This window comes from Rhamphochromis longiceps, linkage group LG16, assembly GCF_057381845.1.
Source record: "Rhamphochromis longiceps isolate RC_006_pf linkage group LG16, R_longiceps_female_GT1.1, whole genome shotgun sequence".
Classification (NCBI taxonomy): Eukaryota; Metazoa; Chordata; class Actinopteri; order Cichliformes; family Cichlidae; genus Rhamphochromis; species Rhamphochromis longiceps.
Genome location: NC_140572.1, coordinates 3,259,339 through 3,274,613, shown reverse-complemented (window position 1 = coordinate 3,274,613; position 15,275 = coordinate 3,259,339). Strand labels below are relative to the sequence as shown.

The following is a 15,275-nucleotide window of genomic DNA, read 5'->3' as shown; positions in this document are numbered from 1 at the left end:
TCAACTCGCTCCGGACTTATGACCGGCAAACTCTCTTTATTATTCGAGACTCAGCAGTGTCAGCACCTTTGTCCTCTGTCTTTGATGGACAAACAAGCGGTGTGCCTCCACTGTTCGATGGTATTCCACCTTACCTACGTCGCACCTGGTTCCTCCCTCCCAAGCTACACCGGAAAAAACGTTGGAGAAGACGAGGGAAGCGAAGTGGTCTCCTGGCTCGCACAAAGGCATTTCTATCACTCTCCTGCCTGGCTGATCCTCCCCTCGCTCAGATGGGTTTCTGCTACTCTGCTGCGGTGAGGGGCTCACTCCAGCCCAGAGGACCCTGGGTGAAAACCGTCTCTCAAACTCCGCCTGCTGTTGCTCCGGCTTTACCGGTAGGCCCGCTTCTTGGCCCGCGCCTCCCTCGGTCATCTGGCTCACTCCTCGCCATGCCGGCAGCGGCGTTCTCCTCTGGTAGGCGACTCTCTGCCATCTCCGGCCCATGCCTGGTGTTTGCTCCCTTCCTGCGTGACTCTCCGGGTCCGTCGCTCGCTGTTTCCGTTCCGGGTCCTCGGTCATCGGCTCTCCTACAGCCACGGATCCGCAGATTTGGTGCTACAAACTCTAACCTACGCCCACTCACCCGCATATCAACCCCGATGACAGCTACTGATCTCACCTTATCTATGGCTTTGATCAACACTCGATCCCTCTCCAATAAGACGTTTCTGCTCAAGGATTTTTTCTCTTCTTACGACTTGGATTTTATGTTCCTGACGGAGACCTGGTTACGCGCTGGTGAGACTGTGGCTTTCTCTGAGCTTCTTCCTCCAGGCTGTTGTTTTTTAAACACTCCCAGGTCCTCTGGCAAAGGCGGAGGCCTCGCCTGTGTTTTTAAATCTGTTTATGACTGCCATCAGATTTCTTTTTCCTCTTTTTCCAGCTTTGAACTACAGCTTTTTAAACTAAACTCATCCACTCCGTTACTGATTGCAGTGGTATATCGTCCTCCCAAATTTAACAAGGACTTTATCAGTGAGTTTGGGGAATTCCTTTCAGGGCTTTCAGTAGATTTCGATCATTTTCTTATTGTTGGTGACCTGAATATTCATGTGTGCTGTCCATCTAAACCCCTGGTTAGAGACTTTGTTTCACTGTTGGATTCCTTCAACCTTACTCAGTGTGTGTCTGGCTCCACACATGAGAAGGGTCACACTTTGGACCTTGTCATGTCTCACGGCTTGGGTATCCACATCTCTGAAATTTGTGAGAGTGCGTGTATCTCCGATCATTTTCCTGTTCTATTTTCTGCCACTGCACATTGTTCTGATGCTGCAGTTAAACCTCCTTCACGCCGTCACCGGATCATCAATACCCATGTACCATCTCAGTTTTCTGCTGCTTTTAGCAACTCTGAGCTCTCCACGGTGGACTGGATTGATTCCTTGTGTGCAGAAGATTTAACTGCTCTTTTCAACTCAACATGTACTTCTATTTTGGACCTCATCGCTCCCCTAAAAACACTCCGTCCCAAAGCTCACGCTGAACCCTGGATTACAGACTCTGTTCGTGCTCTCAGGCGCACCTGTAGGTGTGCTGAGAGAAAATGGAAAAAGGACAAGCTGCACATTTCTTTTAATATCCTCAGAGACTCTCTTTCAACCTATCAGAAAGCCGTTAAAGAGGCCAAGTCCTCCTACATATCAAACCTGGTTAGCAGTAGTGTCCATAAACCTCAGACTCTGTTTCGTGTTTTAAATTCCATTGTAAATCCTTACACATCCACCAGCCTCACACCTTCTGCCACCCTCTGTAATGACTTTCTAAAGTTCTTTGTAAACAAGATTTCCTCCCTGCAGTCTGTCATTCCATCTTCACCTTCCAATCCCTGTGTTTTGTCTTTGTGCCATTCTGCCTTTAATCAGTTCGAACCAATCTCTCTCTCTCAGCTGCATGAAATAGTCTGCAAGGTTAAGACTACCAACTGTTCCACCGATGCTATCCCCTCTCGGCTTCTGAAGCAGGTTCTGGACTCAGTCGGACCTTTCCTTCTGGTCCTGATCAATGCCTGCCTCAGTTCTGGTTGTTTTCCAACACCCTTCAAGCACGCTGTTGTTCAACCTCTCCTTAAAAAGCCTAATCTAGATCCATCCCTACTCTCTAACTATAGGCCCATTTCCAACCTCCCTTTTCTGTCTAAAGTACTGGAACGAGCCGCCCTCACGCAGCTCCAGCTATTTCTTGACAATAACAATCTCTATGAGAAGTTCCAGTCTGGTTTTAGAGCTCGGCATAGCACAGAAACCGCCCTTCTGAGAGTTTTTAATGATTTGCTTTTAACTGTTGACTCTGGTTGTGCTGCTGTCTTAGTAACCCTGGACCTGACAGCAGCCTTCGACACTGTTGATCACAACATACTGCTATCCCGCCTTCAACATTGTGTCGGTTTAAAGGGCACTGTCTTAAAGTTTTTCCAGTCCTATTTGAATAATAGGAGTTTTCCTTTAACCTGTGGCGTACCTCAGGGGTCCATACTAGGCCCCCTGTTGTTTATTCTGTACTTGCTCCCTCTGGGCGATGTGCTCCGTAAACATAATGTGTCCTTCCACATCTTTGCCGATGATATTCAGATCTACCTCCCTCTGAGGTTGAACTGCAATGTTTCTTTGCAGCCGCTACTCTCCTGCTTGTCTGACATTAAGACTTGGATGACTCTTAACTTCTTACACCTTAATGAAAGCAAAACTGAAGTCATTGTGTTTGGGCTTCCTAAAGATCCCAACTTCTCTCTTGACTTTTTGGGACCCCTAACCTCCGATTGCACTTCTTCCATTAAGAGTCTTGGTGTTATTTTTGACAATGCTTTTAAACTTGATAAACAAATCAGCTCTGTAGTTAAAGGATCTTTTTATCATTTGCGGATTTTAGCCAAAGTCAAGTCTTACCTTTGCAGGAACGATCTAGAAAGAGTGGTCCATGCTTTTATTACTTCACGGCTAGACTACTGCAATTCCCTCTATGCTGGCCTAGATCGTTCCTGTCTACATCGCCTTCAACTGGTGCAGAACGCTGCCGCTCGCCTGTTGACCGGTTCAAAAAAAAGAGACCACATCACTCCGGTTCTCTGCTCTCTCCACTGGCTCCCAGTTGCCTTTAGGATTGATTTTAAAATCTTATTGCTGGCTTTTAAGGTTTTAAATGGCACTGCACCTTCTTACCTGTCAGAACTCCTTAGTACTTATCGCCCCAGGAGATCTTTGAGGTCAGCCGACCTGATGCTTTTAGATGTTCCCAGGTATAAATTAAAGACAAAGGGAGAGAGGGCGTTTGCTGTGGCTGCACCCAGACTGTGGAACAGTTTACCTCCTCACGTCAGACTCTCCAAAAGCCTAGAAACTTTTAAAACCGCTCTTAAAACTCACCTCTTTTCATTGGCTTTTAGAAAGGTTTAATTTATTTGTTTTATATATTTTTATTTTATTTTTATCAGCGAGGTGTTATTACGAAATTGTGTTCTATTGTATTTTTATCTGTATTTACTGTACAGCACTTTGGTCAGCCTTGGTTGTTTTTAAATGTGCTCTATAAATAAACTTGACTTGACTTGACTTGACCACCTCCACTGGGTCCAGAGGACATCCTAGAACAGAGCTGGCCCTGCGGATCAGCCTGTTCAGTCTCTTCAGCAGAGATGCTGCCGCCCCAGCAGACCACGTGATGACATCCTTGCATTGCATACTTCAGGTTCATTTTCTGCAGGCAGGTTTCTGACAGAGAACAGGCAGATTTACACTATAACATGCAGCGTTCTATAGATGGACACAAAAAGAAATGAAAATTTACATGTATGTGCCAACTTTCTAAACACTTTGTTACATTTATGATTAAGCAGATAAAACACATTTGTGTCTGCCTTGGCTCATAGTTCTTGTCTTTAAATTAACTTTGTGTGTGTTTCAGGTCCTGCACTCTCAAAGACTGAATGAACCAGCATTGCAGCCATGGGTCATTGTGAGCATCACAGGGAAGGTTGAACCTGTAAGGCCGGAGTCGCGGAGACCTACACCCACGTCACTGCTCTTCTGTTTAATGTAGAAGCAACTGTGTTGATCTGTGGCACAAGGACTGTTACAGATGAACCTGCATACTGGGTTTTGCTGGGTAATGTGACCAAGATACAGCCAGAGGTTGGCCATAAGATGGACTTCTCCTCTTCAGCTGCCCAAAAAAAGTCTCTTGATCAAAACAAACAGACCATCCGTATTGACAGGTAAAAGGAGGCGTCCTCAAAAAAGAAAAATCCCACCTGCTACTGTGGAGGAGTTGTCACTGCTATTGGATACTGTGCTGGTACACAGTAAAGCTGTGGGTTGTGGGAATGACCCATAATGTTTTATCTAGGGGTCTAGATTTATGCCTGTAGTGCACTGCCGTGCAAATAATTTACATTTACTGAGTATGTACTGACTGAGTCCCACTGTTCAAAAATTGAATAAAGAAACAAACTAATTTTTGCCTCTTTTTTTTTTTTTTAAAATTAAAACCACCTTATAGAACATCACATCAGTTCCAATGTAGAATCCATCATTTATAGTTTACAAATGACAAAATGTTTACACAAAATCATGAGTGTTTACATGATATCACCCACTACTAACATTAGTTTATTTACTGTATCTTTTGAAAAAAAAAAAAAAAAAAAAAAAGAAAACCGCTATTTATACAGCAAAAGAATATTTAACAGGAGCAGGTTTCATTTTTCCCTGGTTTTATTATCACATTGTTCACCAAACGCAGCCTCTGTCAGTGCGCCCCAGGGCAGCTGTGGCTACAATGTAGCTTGCTATCGCCAGTGTGTGAATGTGTGTGTGAATGGGTGGATGACTGAATGTAGTGTAAAGCGCTTTGGGGTCCTATGGACTAGAAAAGCGCTATACAAATGCAGGCCATTTACCAAACCTTCACCATCTTATCCAGGAGGGTCACCTCTTCACCCTCACATGGAAGAAGTAATCTGATTGGCATGGTGGTATGTTTGAAGCAGGTCCCTTGTGTAGCGCTGGAACCCAGTCATGATGTTTCATCCATTTCATTGGCTGGTTTGCTGCAATAATGCCAAATAATTAGCAACTCTATAAATAGAAGGTAGTTCTGCAAAATCACTCACTAGGATGTTTGTTGTAATTTGCTATGAGCTCAGAGCTCATCGAAAATAAAACTGATAGGCTATAAAGAGTTGAACATATGTAGAACTTACCGGAATGAAAATGTCTGGAGCACCAACAGATATTTGGAGATGGAAGAGAACTGCACGTCAGCTCGTCTCGCTGCTGCTATCCAGGCTAGACGCCTTCGTTTGGTAACATCGATACACGAGCTGCCTCATGTTGCTTCCAGGTGGGGAAAGAATGAAAAGACAAACCCTTTTCAAGCTTATTCTCTTGCCGGTCGTGCGATCGAACATTGCAGCTGATCACACAGCAAGAACGAACCATGTCTGTTGTGTGTGCCTTTGCTCCTTTTTCGCTTGCGCTTTGTTTAGACCCCCAAAATGGCGGATCAGGCCAAAATCCTTTCCACGCCCACCTCCATGACATCACGCTCCAAAGCCCTATAGTAGTATGCTAATTTGCGCTCACCAGGGGTGTTTTTAGCCCATTTTTGGGCTAAAATGAATCAAAGCACGCCCCAAAATTACTTACTTTTTTTTGACAATATTTGCTGTTTGTGTGACACACTACTAAAAATATTTAAAAAAAGCATACAGTACTTGGTTGAGACGTAATATTTTAACAACAAAAGTATAGATATCACCCCTCCCCGCAAAATGGTTTGTTCCAGCTCTCCCCTGCTCTGGCTCTAGCGCCCTTTGTGCCAGAGCGATGGTGGCTGAGATACAGCGGAGCGGAGGTGTGAGTGCCTGGCTTAAAACAGGACATATTAGCTGCATTTAACCTTCAGTTACTCTTTATATAGTTAGGTAGGAGTCCGCCATGTTTCTGTTTACCTGAAAAACATTACACCAGGTAACCTGCAGTGTTGAAAACGTGTTTTCCCACGATGTTTGCTACCCTACAATCCGTCCTGCTCTGTAGTAAAATCAGCGACACTTGACCAGGACGTTGCTCCCATTGAAATGTATACAGTCTGTTTAAAATGTAAAACTTAAAATTGTCCGTAGCCTGCTGTTGTTACCACTGTCCTGTTTGAAATGGAATGAGTGCATGTGCCGATATTAAACCCAAGGTACTAACTAGCTAACTGACTGCCCATTAACCTTATAACTCGTGGTGTGTGTGTGTTCATAATGAGACCACCAGGTTCATAATGGATATAAGGTTTTTTTTTGGTTTGTTTTTTAAAAAAAAAGGAGATAAAAAAAAAGATCCGTCAATCAAGAATAATGTTGGATCAGTGTTTCAATATTTATCTTTTATTAGATGTTCGTGTGGTTTGTTATTTGCCTTTTGGTTGAAAGTACACTGAGAGAGGACTTTATTAGTGATCTTCAGTATTTTTTTTCATATTAATGTAATTTTTTCATCTAATTAAATACAGTTCAAGGAGGGAGAGAGGAAAGAGGGAACGTGAGGAGATAGTACAAGGTCAGGAAGAACCAGGTAAGAAAACAGACGGAACAGTGACAGGCACAACAAACTGTTAAACTGACAAAGAGAAAAAAAAAACTAATTTTACTCACAATCTGGAAGTTTTGTTCTCCCTGTATTAAAGCTGCTATACAGAATCTGCAAAACAAACTGGGTTGAAACATTTTGACCCTCTTTAACAACATTCTAACATAACGTTATCATTGATTTTGGAGATTAAAATTATTATTTTTTTTTTTATGTGGTTCAGCCACAACTCTACTAAAATCTCAGCCAACAATAGGTAGGCCAATCTTTGGCTCATCTAGTTGTCTGTATGACTGCCGCAGTACATGCGTCACATTTGCGCACTATCAGAAAGTGCCAAACGGTGCCCTGGTGCAGTGAGGAGCTGTAAAGGGAAGCAGAATGCTCTGTTTATAAGCTAGTTTGTTCCATAGATTCTGTACAGCAGCTTTAAATGTTTTCCAAAAGCACACATACACTTATCTGTCATGGCTGTGTACCGGCAGGCAAGGAGGAAGGACCCAAAATGCAGGATTCAGTGAGGCGAAGTTGAACTCAAAGTAAACAGCTTTATTTGCAGGTTGCAGATGAACAGCGGATTTACTACACTGGGAAAATATAAACAGGGACCGAAACACAGAGCATAGCCTGAGGGCGAGTAGACATTAACAACGTAACAGAGAACAAAGGAAACACAGGGCTAATATACACACGGCAGTAAAGAGGAAAAAAACTGACCGGTTTCTTGCCAAATAGTGAGCCAAATGTGTTCACCTATATATTTCATCTAGAGTTGCTATATTAAACATTTCAGACTAAGTTACTATCCTGTAAGCACAATCAGCATTTGTAAACATATTTTTTATCATATAAAATTGTACTTCAGAAATGCATTATAAACATCCACAACTATCAATCGGAGCTTTGTTGTAAAGTGTAAAGCATAAAACCATTTATTAATGAATAATAAATATTTATAAATGCCAAATGGGAGCCTCATTGTAAAGTGTAAAGCATGACACCATTTATTTATGACTATTAAACATTTATAAATGCCAAATGGGAGTCTTATTGTAAAGTGTAAAGCATAAAACCATTTATTAATGAATAATAAATATTTATAAATGCCAAATGGGAGCCTTATTGTAAAGTGTAAAGCATAATACCATTTATTAATCACTAATAAACATTTATAAATGACAAAAGATAGCTTTGTCGTAAAGTTTAAAACATGTCAACATTTATTAAGGACTAATAAACATTTATAAATGCCAAATGGGAGCCTTATTATAAAGTGTAAAGCATAACACCATTTATTAATCACTAATAAACATTTATAATTGCCAAAAGTGAGTCTTAAATGTATAATGTCACCATTTTTAACACTTAGACCTAAATTACAATCAGTGCTTGAAATAACATTTAACTGCTGTCAAAAATGGCAATGTATTGTAAGAGTAACACATGTAACATTAAATGTGTTTTTTAAAACACCAAACAGTCACCCACTCCAAAAAAAGTTCATGCCAGACTGGTTCAAACTGGAAATATTTTTTGTATGTCCTTAAATAAGCGTCCCAGTGGTCCATCAGGGTGTTGCGCTCCAGTTTCTCCTTAAGAAAAGTCAGTTTCTCTCGCTCCTTGTTAAGAAGGGCAGTTGCAGTAGGGGCAGGATTAGAAGAAGAATCTAAAGAACAAACAATTATTAAATTACAACACTAAAATAAGTTATAATCTAAACTTGGGAAACTCAAATAAAATATTGATTAAAAACGGTTACAACTTGAATTTATAAAAAGCCACTTTGTAAAAATTATGTTATATACACATGTGGTGGTTCAGACATTTCTAAAACAAGGCAAATAATTCTTCTGTGTACTGCCTTACCAGGGTGTTTAATATAAATTTAATGATGCACATAAACAAAACTAAAAATATACAACTAAGTGATATCAATCGTTTGGAATAACCAATAGTAATAGAGCTATTCACATGTTATGTGACGTTAGTTAGCCACTGTAGCTAGCAGCCAAATGGCTCGGTAGCTAGCTAGCTAGCATTATACTCACCTTCATGTCTAACTGCTGACGTCGTTGGCTTAGTGCAATCTAGATCATCCAGTCTCTGCTTTTTGTATCTCTTCGAATGTGTGCTAACTGTGTAAGTCGCAGACGCACACAAATTTTTATCTTCTGCTCCATCCATGGCGCAGGAACTTGAACGAGCGCCTTCAGTGTGTCTGTTCGTGCCCCTTTGGCTTGACCTTCCAGAGCGCTCCACTGCCTGTCGCGCTCTGAGAGGAGGGGCTTTCCTTAATAAAGTTAACTGTGATTGGATGGTTATATAAGCTCCTCTGCGTTTAAATTAAATTTGTTTTCCCTCCCTTTGGCAGCAGAACATATTTTTTTAGCATGAATCCAGCGGGTTAGATCTACATAACAAAGTCGGAGATACATTATAACAGGTGAGACAATCCTCTCTTTTGCGTGGGACTATTTTTGATTATAGGGTTTGTTTTATATAGCATGTGAAGTTCTTTAACTCTGAACCGATTTGCACTAGACTCCCATAGAGTATTTTACGGTGTTTCGAGGTGATAATAAAATAAATTACTCATTTTTTTCCACCAGAATGTCTTTGGGAATGAGATTGCGCGCCAGAATAGAAGGAAAACAAACTAAATATAAGGCACTAAGGCTCATTAAATGGCTGCAGAAGAAACACCTGCTAAAAAAGAAGCTTAGATGTCCTGTTTGTCACCATAAGATGAAAATGATTTCCGTGGTGAAGAAAGACCAATATATGTGGTATGTATAATGCATGATAATGTAGTGCATGTAGTAAATATAACAAAATATTTCGGTTATCAATGCAAGAGGGAGCATTAACCTCTTTTCATTATTATTTTCTTCATACTTAATTTTGTGATTATCTTTTCAATTAATGCTCTTGTTTAAGGGTCCATTTCTTTACTTAACTCATTGATATGTTCTCAGGTGCTGCAAAAGAGCAAGTCATAGGAAAGTTTCCAGAACAATTAGAACTGGCTCCCTCTTTGAGAAATCAAAAACATCTCTTTTCAGTTGGATGAAGTTCATTTACAGGTATATGTAGATGTAGACATTAATAGCAATGCACCTTTCATAATTGAACACCAATACGAGACTTGTGAAATAAAATTAGGGCCTCAGTAAGTAATAATTGCCTCAATTTCTATCACAGATTTTCACAAGGGCTCAGGCTCAGACAAATAGATATGATCGATGATGAAGTGGCTGGCAGCTCCAGAACACTAAGTAGCATGGCAAGACACATTCGACATGTTTGTATACGTGCAATTAAAAGACACAGAATAAACAATGGACACCGTCTTGGTGGTGACAGAGAATTTGTGGTTATAGATGAAAGCTGTCTCCGTCATCAGCGAAAGGTTGGTAAACTCTCAGACAGGTTTGTTAGAATCAATGCAGATCTGAATGTGTCCTCTAAACATGGAAACCTTTACCATAAGTAAAAAAAATTAGTAGAAGCAACCATCTTTTTGAATGTTTCTTTGTAGATATTTAATTTTATTCTTTTTAATTTTAATTCTGTTTAATTTTATTCTTTTTGTTTTCAGTATGCACGTGGACGCTTTGGAAATGCATGGAAAAGGAAGAAATGGGTATTTGGAATGATGGGAATTAAAGACAAAAGGCGAAGGCTCGTGTTAAAACTTGTTGAAAAACGATCAAGGCGCCACCTTGTTCCTCTGATCAGACAGCATGCTAAGTTGGGTAGTGCCATTATCAGTGATGAGTGGAGAGCCTACAAGAATGTTTTGACAAACATAGGGTACAGACATTACACTGTAAATCACAGCAGGTGGTTTGTAGATCCTCAATCTGGCAGTCATACACAGCATATCGAAAGGGCTTGGATGACCATCAAAGGACATGTCCGTAGACTAAGAGGAAATCGCACTGAGAAGTTGCTGGAGGAACACCTGATGGTTCTTGAGTGGTCATCTTGGCTTGGTTCGCGACACCCTGATGGACCACTGGGACGCTTATTTAAGGACATACAAAAAATATTTCCAGTTTGAACCAGTCTGGCATGAACTTTTTTTGGAGTGGGTGACTGTTTGGTGTTTTAAAAAACACATTTAATGTTACATGTGTTACTCTTACAATACATTGCCATTTTTGACAGTAGTTAAATGTTATTTCAAGCACTGATTGTAATTTAGGTCTAAGTGTAAAAAAATCGTGACATTATACATTTAAGACTCACTTTTGGCAATTATAAATGTTTATTAGTGATTAATAAATGGTGTTATGCTTTACACTTTATAATAAGGCTCCCATTTGGCATTTATAAATGTTTATTAGTGATTAATAAATGGTGTTATGCTTTACACTTTACAATAAGGCTCCCATTTGGCATTTATAAATGTTTATTAGTGATTAATAAATGGTGTTATGCTTTACACTTTACGATAAGGCTCCCATTTGGCATTTATAAATATTTATTATTCATTAATAAATGGTTTTATGCTTTACACTTTACAACAAAGCTCCGATTGATAGTTGTGGATATTTATAATGCATTTCTGAAGTACAATTTTATATGATAAAAAAATATGTTTACAAATGCTGATTGTGCTTACAGGATAGTAACTTAGTCTGAAATGTTTAATATAGCACCTCTAGATGAAATATATAGGTGAACACATTTGGCTCACTATTTGGCAAGAAACCGGTCAGTTTTTTTCCTCTTTCTCACCCTTAACTAATGCATAATAAACCATTAATAATGGTTTATAAAGCATTTACAGATTAATTAATAATATAGCTATAAACTATTTATTAGCATCTATAAGGGGAGCCTTATTGTAAAGTGGTACCAATATAAAAAACTGAAAAAGCTGGGTCAAAATGACCCAGAACCGTGACATTATCAGTGTTTTTCCAAACTTTTTACAGTGTGTACCACCTGAGAAAATGTCAAGCTCTCCCAAGTACCAAGCATGAAACTCATAAATCTTACAACAGTATTATTGTAACAGTAGTATTAGTAAATTAGCATCTGCAGCAGGTTGCCCTGCAGTGGAATGAACCCGCCCCCCGACCATACACACACAACACAGACATCACATGGGGATACAAGTCAGAGAACGGTTGCATTACAGAAAGATTTTTTCATACATTGTATACATTGTACCACAGGCAAAGTTGCCTCCATTTTTATAGTTTTTTATTAATATTTTGTACATTTGTGCATTTCAAGTATTCTTCTGTTTTTGGAGTGTATTTGTTATGTATCTGTATTATATTATACAAATTCAAATTCAAATTTTATTTGTCACGTACACAGTCATACACAGTACGATATGTAGTGAAATGCTTGGACAACTGCTCGTGACCTAAAGAAAACAAAAAAGGAAAAGGCTATGAATAAGATAGGAAATAAATATGAAAAATTAAAAAGGGTAAATTTAACTAGGAAGGAATAAAATATAAATTAAGGTTAAAAATGAAATAACTGTACAACACAAATTAGAATGAAGGGTAAATTTAACTGGGAGAATAAGATAAAATATATAAATTAAAGTTGAAAATAAAATAACTGTACAACAAAATACACAATATAGAACTATATAAGAATGTATGAAGAAATATAAATAAATATATACACAATAACAGCAGCATATACACAATAACAGCAGCGTGATTTAAGTAATGAAGTGAAAACAAAGTCCAGAAAGTCCAGTGTGTGTGTAAGAACCATATGTGTGGGTCAGTACTGTGTGGTGTGTGATTGAGAGACCGTATCGCCTGCGGGAAGAAGCTCCTCCTCAGTCTCTCTGTGTTGGTCTTCAGGGAGCGGAATCGCTTTCCTGACCTCAGCAGAGAGAACAGTCTGTTGTTGGGATGGCTGAGGTCCTTCACGATCTTCCTGGCCTTGGTCCAGCACCGCCTGCTGTAGATTGAGTGCAGGTCAGGGAGCTCGGAGCGGATGGTGCGCTCAGCTGACCGCACAACCCTCTGTAGAGCTCGTCTGTCCTGCATGGTGCTGTTCCCGAACCAGGTTAAGATGTTTCCCGTCAGGATGCTCTCTATGGTGCACGAGTAAAAGTTCCTGAGCACCTTGGAGGGCAGTTGGAAGTCTCTCAAGCGTCTGAGGTGGTAGAGACGCCGACGGGCCTTTTTCACCACGGTGTTGATGTGACAGGACCATGACAGGTCCTGCGTGATGTGAACTCCGAGGTATTTGAAGCTGTCCACTCTCTCCACTGGGCACTCGTTGATGACGGGGGTCTGGTAGTTCCTCTCCTGCTTAGTGCTGAAGTCCACTATCAGCTCCTTTGTCTTACTGACGTTTAGAAGGAGGTTGTTCCTCTGGCACCAGTTCTCCAGATTCCTAATCTCCTTCAGGTAGGCCGTCTCGTTATCAGAGATCAGGCCCACCACGACGGTGTCGTCAGCAAACTTGATGATGGTGGTGGAGCTGGTAGTGGCCACACAGTCATATGTGTACAAAGAGTACAGCAGGGGGCTCAGAACACACCCCTGGGGGGCTCCAGTGCTGAGAGTGGTGGAGGCTGAGACATGTCCGCCCATCCTTACTGCCTGTGGTCTGCCAGTTAGGAAGTTGGAGATCCACTGACACATAGATGAGCTGAGTCCCAGATGCTCCAGCTTGGTGGTGAGTGTGGAGGGAATTATGGTATTAAATGCAGAGCTGTAGTCTATGAAGAGCATTTTAACATAATTCCCCCTTCTAGTGTCCAAGTGAGTGAGTGATGTGTGGAGGAGATGAGAGATGGCATCGTCTGTGGAACGATTTGGACGGTAAGCGAACTGTAGTGGGTCCAGTGTGTCTGGTAGTGAAGAAATGATGAAGTCTCTGACCAGGCGTTCAAAGCACTTCATCACTACTGAGGTGAGGGCTACAGGGCGATAGTCATTGAGAGAAGCAGGGTGGGGTTTCTTCGGGACAATGATGGACTCTTTGAAGCATGTGGGGATCACCGACTGAGATAAAGAGATGTTGAATATCTCAGTGAACACAGGAGCTAGCTGGTATGCGCAGTCTCTGAGGATACGACCTGGGATGCCGTCTGGTCCTGCTGCTTTCCTGGTGTTCACTCTCTTGAAGGCTCTCCTTACTTCATGCTCGGAGATGACGAGCACGTTTCCGGTGCTGGCAGTATCTTCCTGTCTGCAGCCGTTAGCGCCGCTAACACTAGCATTGTTGGAGTCCTTAGCTGCAGCCTCGAAGCGAGCATAGAAAGCGTTCAGCTCGTCTGCCAGAGTTCGTCATACCGGTTGTTGGTGCTTTATAGTCCGTTATTGTCCTTAGTCCCCGCCACAGGCTCCTAGAGTCACTCTGTTGGAGTTGTGACTCTAGTTTCCTCCCGTAGCGCTGCTTCGCCTCTTTCACCGCCCTCCGCACGTTATATGACGCGGCTTTGTACGGGTCCATGTCCCCCGTCATGAGTCCCGTGTTGTAGGCAGCGGTGCGGGATCTCAGAGCGTCGCGGATGGTTTTATCCACCCACGGCTTCTGGTTGGGAAACGTTGTGATAGTCTTTGTCTCCACGGTATCATCCGCTAGTTTCCCGATGAATCCCACAACCGCTTCCGTAAACACGTTGACATCATCATCGGAGCTGTTTCTGAACATGCCCCAGTCTGCGTCATCGAGTGCGTCCTGTAACGCGGCCACCGATTGATCCGTCCAGCGCGCGACCTTCCTCTGAACCGGAACTTCCTGTTTCAGCCTTTGTTTGTATTTTGGGATGAGGAAGATGGCGGCGTGATCAGATTTGCCAAAAGGAGGGCGGGATTGTGCCTTGTAGCCGTCCTTGACCGTAGTGTAGCAGTGGTCCAGTGTCCTTTCACCCCTGGTGGGGCAGGTGATGTGTTGATAAAAGTTCGGCGCTGCGCGTTTGAGGTTGGCGCTATTAAAGTCCCCCGTCACAATAAGCGCAGCGTCCCGGTTTGGGTCTGGTGCTGTGTGAGTGCCTCATGCAGCTCGCATAAGGCGGTGACCGTGTCCGCTTGTGGTGGAATATAAACGGCACTTATAATGACCGATGTAAATTCCCGAGGTACATACACATTAAAAGTGAATCTCTGTCCAAAAAATGCACTCAGTTTACTTTTTACTCACTGTGAGCATCATTCATTATTCTCCCAGTAATTAAGGTTAGGATATGTATTTATTCTATTCCAATCCATTCTTCTTTAGCAGCATTTAAATAACCTTTATCAGATTTGATGGTTTTGTTACAGACTTTTCAAAAAAGTCTTTTGCTTTTCTTTCACAAATGTGGGATTAAATTGTTAAAATGTACAAAGCAGTGATGTCATGTTTTGAGACGAGGACCCAGGCACAGAGAGACTTGATGAATTTAAGCTCATGATTTAATAAAGAAATTTGCAGACTTGCACAGAGATGGTAAAATTATGATGACTGATAACGGAGACGACGACAACAGACGACGAGGACAGGGAGGAACAGGAGTTTAAATGCACCAAGGAGACATTCAGAGAAAACTCAGGGCAACTGGAGACATTTAAGGATGCAGGGACTGACGGAGACGGGGAAGACGTCTCACCCCCAAAGCTCTGATCCTAGAATCACCCCTGGCGCTCACCCCAAACCGGTAGAGCCAGATGGCCCCGCCCCTCC

General features: G+C 41.6%; 1 protein-coding gene across 2 annotated transcripts; it reads left to right on the top strand.

Annotated features, from left to right (window-relative positions):
* Window positions 1–8,948: 8,948 nt before the first annotated feature.
* On the top strand, window positions 8,949–10,825 carry LOC146650384 (uncharacterized). Of its 2 annotated transcripts, XM_085384478.1 has the most exons (5): window positions 8,949–9,060; window positions 9,227–9,403; window positions 9,593–9,700; window positions 9,819–10,026; window positions 10,216–10,825. In XM_085384478.1, the coding sequence occupies exons 2-5, from the start codon at window positions 9,228–9,230 to the stop codon at window positions 10,678–10,680; spliced, it is 957 nt and encodes a 318-aa protein (XP_085240604.1). In that variant the 5' UTR covers window positions 8,949–9,060; window position 9,227; the 3' UTR covers window positions 10,681–10,825. The 2 variants fall into 2 exon arrangements, 1 of the variants encoding a protein (XP_085240604.1); XR_014907905.1 differs by lacking the exons at window positions 8,949–9,060; window positions 9,593–9,700; window positions 9,819–10,026 and having other exon boundaries at window positions 9,262–9,403; window positions 10,216–10,353.
* Window positions 10,826–15,275: the final 4,450 nt, after the last annotated feature.